General features: G+C 28.1%; 1 protein-coding gene across 2 annotated transcripts in view; it reads right to left on the reverse strand.

The window, feature by feature from the left end:
• Nucleotides 1-1,430: 1,430 nt before the first annotated feature.
• Nucleotides 1,431-13,250, reverse strand: part of LOC105830762 (probable serine/threonine-protein kinase DDB_G0282963) — a 47,995-nt gene continuing 36,175 nt past the window's right edge. For both annotated transcript variants that reach the window (XM_012670298.3, XM_012670299.3), the window contains 4 exons: nucleotides 12,007-12,140; nucleotides 3,325-3,819; nucleotides 2,187-2,441; nucleotides 1,431-1,702 (listed from right to left, as the gene is read on the reverse strand). In XM_012670298.3, the coding sequence (XP_012525752.1) occupies nucleotides 1,496-1,702; nucleotides 2,187-2,441; nucleotides 3,325-3,819; nucleotides 12,007-12,140 (1,091 nt within the window). In that variant the 3' untranslated portion in view covers nucleotides 1,431-1,495. The remainder of the gene's footprint in view (nucleotides 1,703-2,186; nucleotides 2,442-3,324; nucleotides 3,820-12,006; nucleotides 12,141-13,250) is intronic.

A 13,250-nucleotide genomic window follows, 5' to 3' on the forward strand; every position in this document is an offset into this window, starting at 1 on the left:
AGATATTTATAAAACGCCTGTTGTTTTATCTTATCTAACTTTAGATTAATATTTGGATATTTTTTTATTATTGCTTTGTCTTCATAAATAAATAAATATATACATATCTCGATATATTAATATATTGATTTTATACTATATAAATAAATAAGTAAATAAATACATACTTATATATATATATATACTTATTTATTTATTTAAAATATTATGATAATATCTCATTATACTGTAAGAGAAGAGATATTACCAGGGTACTGAACTTTTCGCGTTATACCGTTTTTCGCGATTTGAATTTAAAATTTCGCGTTTTATCATATTTTTGCCTGATTTTCTATTATTTTGACTTAAATTTTATTCGGAAAGAATTTTTAGTTCCTGTTGTTCATAATTGTAGTACACGTTTCATGGTTACTATGAAGAGAAAAAATGGTGTTCACATTTATTTTTAAAATAGTTTTTATTAATAACAATACGTCTAAGAAAAATAAAAATAGGATTTTTTGAGCTTAATATCTTAATGTAAAAAAAGAGATTATAAAATTTTTCCCCAATCACTGAACTAAACTTTTTATCTTATAAAGTTTCTAAATATATAAAAATATAATGAAAAATAATGTGAAAAAATGGTTTTGTTTCAATTTTTTGACGTTGTTGAACTAAAAACAAATAAATTATAATATATGTATGAAACACAACAATACTAAATCAAATCCAAATTTGTAAGAAGATATCAACAGCAATTGTTTTGAATTGAAAACAAGAGCTTGTTTCAGATATATGATAGTTTAACTAGACACCACAGACAAACGCTATTTAACTTCTTATTTTTTACTTTTTAAAAATAAATTACAACGATAATTGTATAGATAACCATTTATACAAATTTAACAGCTGTCAAAATTCAATCACAATGACAGTTACTCTCGCAATACGAAGTAAGCGCAGTAAGAGAACCAATCAGCATTGCGGAAAAGCGGCAACAATACAATGTTAACATCTCCTTTTTACAAAGTGGATGGGTGGATGCTAGTGTCTTCTGCACTTACATATATGAAACGAAATAATATGAAAATCAAATAAAAAATTTTACAATTTGATATAAAATTTGCGGTTTAAAAGCAATTTGACGTTTCATCGCGATATAAAATTTTGCTCAAAAGATATTAGCATAAAAACAAAAAAATAATTTTTATTCTATCGTATTTTAATAAAATTTGTGTTTTTTCTTAATACGAAAAGTTCAGTTTTCTAGATATTTTATGTCTCGATTTCTTCCTTGTATTATATATTATTCACAGGAGTACATTCTTAAGTTGCAGTTTACGCATATTATATTGACATTGTATAATATTCTCAATATCACTACTCTTTGAAAATACAAGACAAAAATTGATTTTTGTGCAAAAAACACGACTTATCTTTTTTTCTCATTATTGTACAAAAAAATAGAGATGACAAAACGTTCCGTTAACACACATATCCCCTTCAGTTGTCATCAATCTGTTGCATTCGGATTTGTGTAAGAGAATCCACGGAAAACACCTTGATCCATCGAGGTTAAGATCTGTTCAGGCACTGGCGTGAGCCTCGGACGTTCGGTCGTGAATGCCGTATCGAAGTACTTCGTATCCAGAGTGTGTTCGAGCGCGGGCTTAAATGGCGGTTCCAACTGCCTCCTCTCTAATCGATCCCAGGGCAAATGCTGTGAAATTGGAATGCCCTTTTATATAAAACTGCGTAAAATATATTTTTGCCATCTAAAGGCGCATACAGACGCGTTACATATTTGGTACGTGTATTTTAATGAACAACAGTGCAATATTTTCCATCTTTGTGTATCATTATTCTGTCTCAAAATTTTAATACAATAAAAGTACATATTTATAAGTATCCAAGTTTTCGGATAAAGTTCCGAAAATGACTTACCTCTGATTTTTGTTAAACTATGTATTCCTACGTATTTTGGCGCGCTGATTATGAATATGATAGTGAAAATTGGCGTAAATTTGATTTTCATATCAAAAACCATCAAAAACCCTAAATCGTGGTTCTTTTTCATTTATTTCCGCAAATGATGGGAATTTCGAATACATGGTTAAAAAATCGGAGGTAAGTCGTTTTCGGACCTATATCCAAGTTTTTAAATTTTGTTATCCGCCTTAAAAGGATAACGTAACAAATTATACCTGAAAAAAAGCATGCACAGCGATTTCGTGGGCTGGTATCCTTTTTCCGGCGTCTTTCTCTAGCAAACAGACAAGTATATCGGTAGCTTCTTGACTCAGATACCGCGGTATAAACGGCCGTTCGTTGCAAATACTCCAAAACAATTCGTCTTCGTCGCATCCGGAGAATGGCGATTGACCGGTTAGCATCTCGTACATCAGAACTCCAAACGACCACCAGTCCACCGCTTGATTATACTTCAATCCTTTTATTATCTGCGCAAACATGAATATTAAATGTTCTTATCCATTAAAATTGAATAATTAAAGGAAAACAAAGAGTTATGGAATACTATTTTTTTAGAAAGAGTGGTAAAGAAAGATGTTCAAAGTTTAGGAAAATCAGCGATATTAAAGCTTGATACTATTTGTGTCAAAATTAATTTAAAAATTTATTCAAATTAAAACATTTTTTGGATTTTTTCATACTTTTGGGGTATACATATATTTTTATATTAAAAGTCACAATTAAGATTTCCAAATTAAAACACTCTAAATTAAAAGTTACAAAATTAACACTCGATATAAAAACTCTTAAAAATTATACAAGTAGTATTCACAACTTAAAAAATTAATCTTACATCTTTATCAAAAATTATATGTATAATTATATATTATATAGGTATTTATATATTATAAAAATTCATCGAGATAGATAAATGATTAGCAAATATTATAATATGTATATGTATATATTACACATAATCTAATTGACGGAAGTAGAATTTACAAATTTTATACGTGACAGCCAAAAATCTAGCAGATACAAAAATTACACTTATTTTAGTTGTGACATCTGCCTATACCAGCAAAAAATTTGTTTGTGCAGCTCTGTAATATTCTCTACTACTTCTAAAATTAAATTTTTGTTCTTATGACAACACAGCAAACATTAATAATTATTTCCCATGTTATAACATTTACGCAAACTATAAAAGATTAGTTTTGTCTGCTGCTATCAGAGTACAGTGAAGTATATAAGCTAAAGATGATATCTTGATATTTTGTGTAACTCCTTTTTATTCCATAATTCCCTCTTTTCTTCCAATAGTGAGTGAAAAGAAAAACAATTGAAATATATAAGAGAATGATGATATACCTCTGGCGCCATATAATCTGGTGTACCGCAGAATGTATCGGCTGTTCTATCCAGGAAGATTTGAAGTTTACACATACCGAAATCTGCGATTCTAATATGACCTTCGAAGTCAAGTAACACATTGTCAAGCTTGAGATCCCGATAAACGATGCCTTTCTTGTGTAAAAAGTTCATTCCAGACCAAATTTCAGCGGCATAAAATCGCGCGCGCGTTTCGGGAAATCGGCCAGACTTCTGTATATGGAACATCAGATCACCTCCGTTGAGATATTCCATAACGAAGAAGAGATGCGAGTCAGTCTGGAAAGTGCAAAACAGGTGGCAAAGATATGGATGTCTAGTGGCCAGCGTGAGGACCTTTCTCTCGATTAGTGTGCACTCAACATCGTCATCCTCGAGGACGACATCTTTCTTTAGGCATTTCACTGCGTACACGCATTCTGTGTCGCGTAATTCAGCCAATAACACCTTACCGAAGCTGCCCTTACCTAAAACCTGTAGAATAGAAGCAGAATTACAAATGGATAGATAATTTATTGCAAAAATTTTTAACGAAGATGTAATTAATATTTTAATGCTCTATTAATTGTTACGTCTTATAAAACAGCATAAGGTATTTGTATAAACCAATAAAAAACGTTTTACATCCCAAAATTTTTACTTAAATTTCATATGCATATCATATTTCAATTTCATATATATATATATTATATGCGTTAACTTGTAAGTATTTTTATGAAAGGGAAGTATTTTTCATAAAAGGAAGAAAAGAATGAAAGATATTACCTACATCAATTTTAAAGTTTTGTCAAATGCTCATTTTTGCTTGTTTTACTAAAAAAACTTGTTATATACGCTGTAAAAAATTTTTATCTAAAATTACAACTATTATAGCGGGTAATATTGGGACTAACTATTAAAGTTGTGTATTTACATACATTAGTAAATTCACATCTTGTAAATAAAATTATTATCTTACATTGTAAATAAGCAATTTGCATAAGTAAATTTATATATTAAAAGTAGATTTCTAAACTGTTTTTAAAATAATACATATTGTATGTGTATTTATATAATTTTACATATTAATTTTACAACAGTGAGTAAATGTACAGAAGTTTATGTTAAAAATAATTTACATACTTGTAACAATACAAAATAAAATATGAAATTTACAATCATAATGTAAATCTACAAAATAATTTGTAATAATACCACGCATATTTTAAAAATTATTAATAATGAAACAAAAGAAAAAGCGGGCTGTAAGAAGTCGCGCTGTTATTTGTGCACAAGATAAAACTCAAGACAAGTATCTTCTAGTATCTTTAATCGCAAAAAGTCATGTTAAGCAAACATTTTGGCTACACTTTAAGCCACCTTTAGTGCAAAGAATTGACAATGTAATAATTTGTATTCATAACGATCCAGAGCTAAGTTCAACTAACAATAACCGGTTGTCAATTCTTTGTGTGAGATTGTTTCTTAATTATGATTAGTTTTTACTTTTAGATCTAGCAAAAAACTAAAAGCAAAAGCTAATCATATTACAGAAGGCTCTATTTGTTTGCTGCACGCATCATTGACGTGTGCAGCCAACGTTCTCTGGTTTCAAAAGAGCGCTTAGTGCCATGCATAGTGCCAAATTAATATTTAAACAAAAACTATCGTGTACATTACAAAATATTAATATGCAGGCTAGTTAATTACAGTCATTCCATTTTTCTGAGGAATATATACTTACGTAAGAAAAAAATTATAATTTGTAAAATTATCATAATCTGTGTAATATTATTAATGTTTTGTAATATTACCAAAAAAATTTACATTTACATGAAATCTGTAAATTATACTTTTAATTTTGTAATTTTCTATAAAATATAAAAGATTATTTATACAACAAAGAGTAAAAATATTAATTTTTGTAGAAGTACATGATTTTGTACTTCCATTTTTTATTTTGTAATTGTTACATTTATTATTTGTGTAACTTTACATACATTTTCCACAATGTAGTATATTTTATAATATCATTTTAAATTTGCATTATTGCTATTGCAATATTACAAAACATTATATAACAAGTTTTCGTCAATCTTAAAAAAACTTTTTGATTTGAGAAAGCCAATGAATCTTCAACGGATCTAATAATAATTTTTGTGTACATTTTTACTTTCTCCTATTCACATAAACTGCGCATCACATATTTGTTTTAAAACATAAATTTGGAGAAAAAAACTATATGACATTCGTTTCTTTCAAAAACATTTAGATACGGTATACACAGTACGAATTTTCCATTATTATTTAAAGATTATTTGCTGGGTAACACTATCCTTTATTCCAAAAAAGGGTATCTCAATCTATCAAGTAGATTAACAAAAATGAGAGATATTATAAAAATATCAATCTTAAAAAAATGCTAGTCTGTTACACGCCAGTGTCGTTCTAGGTAAAAATAAACAAGCATATTATATATTTCCAACGAAATTAAACTTTATTAGTAATTCATAAGAATATTTAATTAACCATTTATTAATTTATAAGTATAGAAGAGACTTTTTCGTTAAATTATATTGTGAAATATACGTGTAACATGTGAAAAAAATTAATTTATTCTTTATACAAAATAAAACATTTTAATACAATATAATGTTTTTACTTTTTACTTTATACAATTCAATATGACTACATTAAAATAAGTATTTTAAAACTACATTATCACTATTACATTACTTGATTAGATTTAAAATAAGGTGTAATTGAATTTAGGTAGATACTCCAACTTTAAACCGAGCGGCAAGTCTCATCACGCGTATCTGAACGTTAAAAATAATGTGTTGCGCATGTGCTAATTCTGGTAATCTATATTTACATAGCTATTCCGTACAAATTCTGTTTCAAGCATTCTCACAAATAAATCTCAGATAATGCACAGTCGTTTCTCCACACAAAGTTTGCCGATAGTAAGATTCGAGAAATTGAACACTGGTATCCTTCGTTTACTGGAAGATTTCCCCAGTAGAAAATGCCGCATGAGTCAACCGGTTCACGTGATGTAAATACACGTGATTCAGATTAATTCTAATCTAACTCTAAGCCAAGTTGCACTAAAGTAAGACAAATCGTAAATTTCCTGGAATCTATATTTAATAAAAATAAATACTTACTGTAGTAATTGATACCAATTATTTCAAACGTTTATAAATATTAAATAAACGTTTAAAAATAATCAATTACATATTGATTCAAAAATTTATGTTACGTGACTTTATTGAGAAAATAAAATTTTTAGAAGTTAATAAAAATAAATGTTATTATCAACTAAAAAAATTTCAAACATGCACGAAATTTTTACAACATATTAATTGCATTATTTTGAAAATATGCCAAAATTCGACACATAAAAACAGAAAAAACTTTTTTTAGACACATTGATGTATGTAGTGATTTATAATAGTAAAGGAAATATATATATATATATATATTATGTAAAGCTCTCTCTCTCTCTCTCTCTCTCTCTCTCTCTCTCTCTCTCTCTCTCTCTCTCTCTCTCTCTCTCTTTCTCTCTCTCTCTCTTTCATTCACTCGCTCGCTTGCTCACTCACTAATTCGCTCATTCACTAACTCGCTCACTCACTCACTCACTCACCGCCCCCCTCTCTCTTTCTTTTAAAACTAAACTCTCTCCTAACTAAAAAAAGAATATAATAAAAATATGATAGATCGCAACAAGACTAATACGGCGATAATGTAGAAAACTTTAAAAGAGGTAATTAAAGGCGAGCTAATGGAATGAAAAGTTATGGAAAATATAGATTTTGAAATATTAGATAATATTAATCGGTGCAATATATAATAGCACATAAATTTAATCTATTTTACATAGAAAGTATTAATAATATAATGAAATCTATAGAAGAAAAAAAGAAGAAAAATGGTCAAGGAAAGAATTATTCATGTTATCCAAACAATAAACATTGTCGATGATTTTGAACTGGTAGATATAAGATATTTAGAGAAAATTGTTTACCTAATAAAGAAACTGAGGAGGGAATAACGAGTGCATTGTTAAAGTCAATGTTTTATGTGATAAAACATGAATTTATAGGTGTAATTAATAATTCTCTGAGGAAGGGTCAATGTCCAGATGGGTGATAAACGTCAACGATTATACCGATACCAAAAGTAGCTAAATCTAAGAAAGCTAGTGAATGTAGACCTATCAATATTCTCGATTTATGAAAAAAGTGTTAGAACTTGTAGTTAAGGAACAGATAAAAATATATTTAGAAAGAAATAATATTGTTATGTGCGTCGCTAGGTATACACCTCGACCGCGAGTCAACTGTCGGATCGCCGATATCGATCGGCAGCGGCGGTCAGCTGTCAAGAGCTGGGCAACGAGAATAAATAAATAGTTGGAAAGAGTCTGCGAGCTCTTACGGATGTGTCTACATCTTTATCTCCTAATAAAACCGCTTGGTTTTTGAAAGTTGAAAGAGTGTTCCTTTCTTTCCGCGAGCGCGCAAGCAACAATATTATCTCAGAGGATCAATCAGGATTTAGGAAACAACATTTGTGCGAAACCGCGATTTGGATGATCATGGATGAATGAAAATTAATAATAAATAAGGGCGAAATGATAGGAGTAATATTTATGGATATAAAACGAGCATTAAGAGTAAATAGAGACAGTAAATAGAGAAATACTTGAAAAATTATATCAATATGGAATTATAAGAACTGTTTTGAATTGGTTTCAATCATATTTAAGTAATAGAATGCAACAACTACGTTGTGGGGACGTAGTGTCCTGTCTAATTAATACTGGACGTGAGGTCTCACAGGGCTCGGTATTAGGACCGTTACTGTTTATTACATACATAAACGACATAGTTAATAGTTGTCCAGAAGGATGTAATATAAAAATGTTCGCTGACGATACCATATTATACATTGCGGGAGCAAGTTGCGAGGAAGTCGAAAAGAAAATGAATATGTTCAGTGTAGTTGAGGAATAGTTAAATGTTAATGAATTAAAATTAAACGCGAGTAAGACAAATTTTATGATAGTGAGGAGTGTAAGAAAAGACCTAGGAGCAAACGTTGTAATAAAGTGTAGAGGTAAAACATTAATAGAGCAAGTTGAAAAAATAAAGTATTTAGGTGTAATGATTGACCGTAAGCTAAGATTAGAAGAACAATGTGAACATATGTTAAAGAAAATAGGTAAAAAAAAAACAAGTTTTTTGAATAGGTTAGGTAGTAGTTTGTCGAGTTATAGCAAATGTACTGTATATAAATCGATCATTGCGCCTTATTTCGAATATTTGGCGACGTTATAATTGATATGGGAGAGACACAACTTAGCAAATTGCAAGTAAGGCGAAATCGAGCCATGCGGGTAATATTTCAGTGTAAGCGAGAGACCAAAGTTGAATATATGCTGCAAGCGTTGCATTTTATGTCAATAAGGCAGAGGTTGTATTATAATATTTGTGTATATTTGAGTTTAAAGTGATGAAAGGACTATTATCTTACTATTTTAAGAATAAGATATAGATAGTAAGTGGTGTAAGTGGAAGGCAGACGTGACAAGCGGGTAATATTGCGATTCAATTTCGGCGAACAAGGAGCGCGCAAAAATATATGTTTTATGAAGGAATAAACATGTATAATGATTTACCGATAGAAATTAAGCGTAGCGAGAGACTGAAGCATTTTAAAAGAAAACTTAAAGAGCATATTTTAAATGCAAGTTAGTATTAAGTTAGTTTTAAGTTATGCAATGTATTTTCAAATAGCTGAGAAAGCTACTATATATCAATCAATCAATCTCCCTCTCTTTTTCTTTTCCTCTTTTCTACTCTTCTGATTTTTCTTTTTTGTCCTTCCTCATCTTTGCTTCCTCTTTCTTAATCCTACTTTCTTTTCGCGTCTTTCTCTTACAGATGAGGAAAAAATAATTTTTTTACCGATAATTAAATTAAAATTTAAGAAGTCTGCAAAAACATATTTTAATGCAAGTTAGGCAAAGCCCATACTTTATAAGCCTATACTTTATGACCCATACTTTATTCAAAGGACATTCTGAAAATAATCTTACAATATCTAAGTGTATAAAATATTAAGCATATTTAAGATATGCTGATCTTTAATATGCTTAATCTTTCGAGAGTTGGCATCTTTCCCTTAAAATTTTGAATTTTTTTCGGTAAAATTTATATATACAACTAACACCTTTCACATAATTTCCAAGTTTGTTGTTGGTTTATATATGACCTAGTAAGCACAAAAACATTGCTGCAACGATATTATAACGTTACCTATTAACATAGTAACGTTTCCAAGTATGTAGTTTTTAACGTTGTATACAACGTCATTATGAATAACCTTTGACTTCAATTTGAAAGTTTCGGTAATGTTGAAATAAAATGTTAAAACAACATTGTAAAAATATTGAAATAACATAAATTATAATGTAAGAAAAAAATTAAATTTACGTTGTTTCTCAACAAGCACGGTTATCCCACCATAGTCGCATTGGCGTTGCTTAATATCTGCGGTCACCCATCCAACTCTGAACCACCGTCGACGTTGCTTGACTTTGAAGAACCTACGCAACCTAACACTTCGTGATGATCCATGAACACCTAACGCTCATGAATACATATTTCTTATAGATTAGTTTAATAGATGTCAGAAAGATAAAACGTGCAGTTAAATAATATTTTTATAAATAAATATAAATTTAGTTTTTTTACTGATTTTTATATATATGAAATAACACGTAAAATAACTTAATAAAAATATCTATTTTTGCTCTGTTCTTTATAAAATTAAAATTATGTTATTATAAAATATTAATAGAAAATAGTAACTTAAGTGATTTTTTTTAAATTTCTATAAAAAATATTTATATCAAACAATAAATAAATTAATGTAATTTTAGTACATTAAATACAATTATTTATCAATAATTTTAGTATTATGAGTAAGTAAATATTTTAACTAATGAAAATTTCAAATTTAAAAAATTTTTAAACTTAATTTTTTGTACTAGTTCTTATAAAATTCGTATTATAAACACATGAAAAATATTTTAATTTATGTTTGTAAAATTATTAAATGTTTAGATTTTATGTATTAAATAACTAATATTTTAAAAATATTTATGAAATTATGTTATAATGTTTAATAACATTTAAAACACGTATGTAACTCATGTTTTTAAAATATTAGGACAGTATATTATTCAGTAATATTTTAAAAATATTTATCAAACGTTATGTTATAACGTTTAATAAAATTTAAAGAACATATTAATAAGTGCAGTTTTTTAAATATTTTAATAATATTAAAACAGCAATATTATTAAATAATATTTTAAAAATATTATCAAACGTTATGTCATAACGTTTAAAAACATTTAAATAACATCTAATAAATGTTTTTAAAATATCTTACTAATATTAAGATAGCAATATTATTAAGTAACATTCTACAAATATTTGTAAGACATTAAGTTATAATGTTAAGTTTCTCTAAAATTAACGTTTCAAAAATTTTGATCAATGTTTCTTGCTTACTGGGAAGCCACCTCGGTCCAGTATGGTATGGCAATTTTCAAAATTTGAATTCTGATGTTTTTATGGCTTTTGATATCGCTAATCACGATTTTGAGGTCAAATTATCGAAATTTTACATAAAATTACAGTTTGCTATCATAAACCTGAATAAACAACAGCAGTTACATTATTATGTACAACTTTCCTTTTGCGTTATCCAGAGCTAACGACGTAGAAAATTTTGTAGCTCTTTGCTTGTTTTTTTTTTCGCTTTATAAATTATAATTTTTATATATTAAAAATTTTTTATTTTTAGCGTTTATATAAAAAATATAAAAGTGAAATTTTGTGTAAAATTTCAATAATCTGATCTCTGAATCGTGAACAACATTTAAAACTCTCAAAAACACCAAAATTCAAATTTGAAAAGTTTCCAGTATTTGTCATACTGTACCGGATCGAGATGGTTGTATAATCTTGAGCCAGCAACGAACCTAAAAACTACGTAGACCGTGTAAGTTATAAATTTTGCCTGGAAAAACTCGAAATTTTAATGGAAAAATGCCGGCCTTCTAAAATAAAAGTATCTAATTTAGTGATTCATGTATGGGACATTTCGATCCTTTAAAGGTTAATATCCCATCCACTTAAAACGTCTTAAAAACATTTAGACATTGTATCATAAAACATCCTTGAAATGTCTCGTGTTCCTATTTTGGATATGTATATTGGAAAATTATAAAGTTTTGTCCGCATTTACTAACTTAATGGCCAATATATAAGAAGTTCAAATATTCGAAATATAATGATAATTATTCTCAGAAGGCAAAAATGCTTTCAGCCTTTCTTTTACTAGGTGTACGCATTCATAACACAATTATATGCATAATGTACGTAACGTAGTCTAGAAATAGCCGGTTGGTTTTTGAAACTGGCTAGACACGCATGACGCGCATCGCAGTGAATAAAAAGTTGTACAAATACACAAAAAACGTATTACAAATTAATAAAGTTAATGTTTGCATTTAAATGCCGTGTATAGATTTTGTCTAGAATAATTTAGGCCTTTTTATTAAAAGAAGTATCGACAAAATTTCCAACTTATACTTACTTTAAGAAAATTAAAATCCATTACGGTATATTTCTTGAATCTAGGCAAATTTGTCGCCGGAGGCGTTATTCGACCGCTCGGAAAATGATCTGAAGAATCTGAGTTCCGTTGATTGTCCGACGATTGTGAAGGTGCTAAAGATAAATAATAATCAATAAATCAAATAATTTTATACTGAAATAAAAATAAAATTAAACACTTATTTTTGTTAGAATACAAACATAAGTTTTTTCTATTCATGCAGTTTGCAGGAGAGAAAATAAGAATAAATTGATTTCAACTTTTCAAAGCAAATGAATATGAGAATACCGATAAATGAATTAAAACTAGATGAATATACCCACGAATGATGTACGTGTAAATGTGTATGTGCGAACAAACATACGTATAATGCATATGTGTCTGGATAATAACAAGTTATTATTCAAGCTAAAAAGTTAAAAGTTAAATAACAAAAGTCAAAAAGTTAACTTTAAACTTAAACATAGTTAATTTTGAATAAATTAATTTAAATTTTTTAGTGAATTTTTAGTTAATTTTCAATTTTAACTAGTTATTTTTAAAGCACACAAAAAACTTTGATTTTTTAAATTTCTTAACTTTTATTTCTTAAATTAAAAATTTATGTATGTAAAAAAAGAATACATTTCTGCATAAAGAACAATATTTTATTATTATTTCATAACAAGCTTGATTTACAAAAAAATATGTTAAATTTATTTAATAACTCATATTATCATTGTTTTGAGTAATGTAACTTTTAAAAATTGTGACACATATTTTAATTTAATATTATATAAATAATGATTTGCAAATTTAACTTTTATAATTTAACCTAATTAATTTATAACTTAATTTAATTTTAATGTAACTTTTAACTGAATTAATTTTTGATATAAAATAATTTTAGAAGCCATCAATTTTAACTTATTAAAAAAAAATATTAATTTATTCAATCTTCTGATACGCGTGCATATGTTATATAATTTGCGCGCGCGTGCGTGCGCGTGTGCGTGTGCGTGTGTGTGTGTGTGTGTGTGTGTGTGTGCGCGCGCGCGCGCGCGCGCGCGTGTGTGTGTGTGTAAAATATCAAGGTTTTTTCATTACGTTAAGAAACTTTCTCATTATTATATTTGATAACTTACTAATTTCTTTCTAATTACCATGTGACAAATAATCATGCAATTTAGTTGTGAGACATCTTTTTAAAGAATAACTGACAGCTCAAACATTACCTGCATAAT

The sequence above is a fragment of the Monomorium pharaonis genome, chromosome 9 (genome assembly GCF_013373865.1).
Source record: "Monomorium pharaonis isolate MP-MQ-018 chromosome 9, ASM1337386v2, whole genome shotgun sequence".
NCBI classification, from domain to species: domain Eukaryota; kingdom Metazoa; phylum Arthropoda; class Insecta; order Hymenoptera; family Formicidae; genus Monomorium; species Monomorium pharaonis.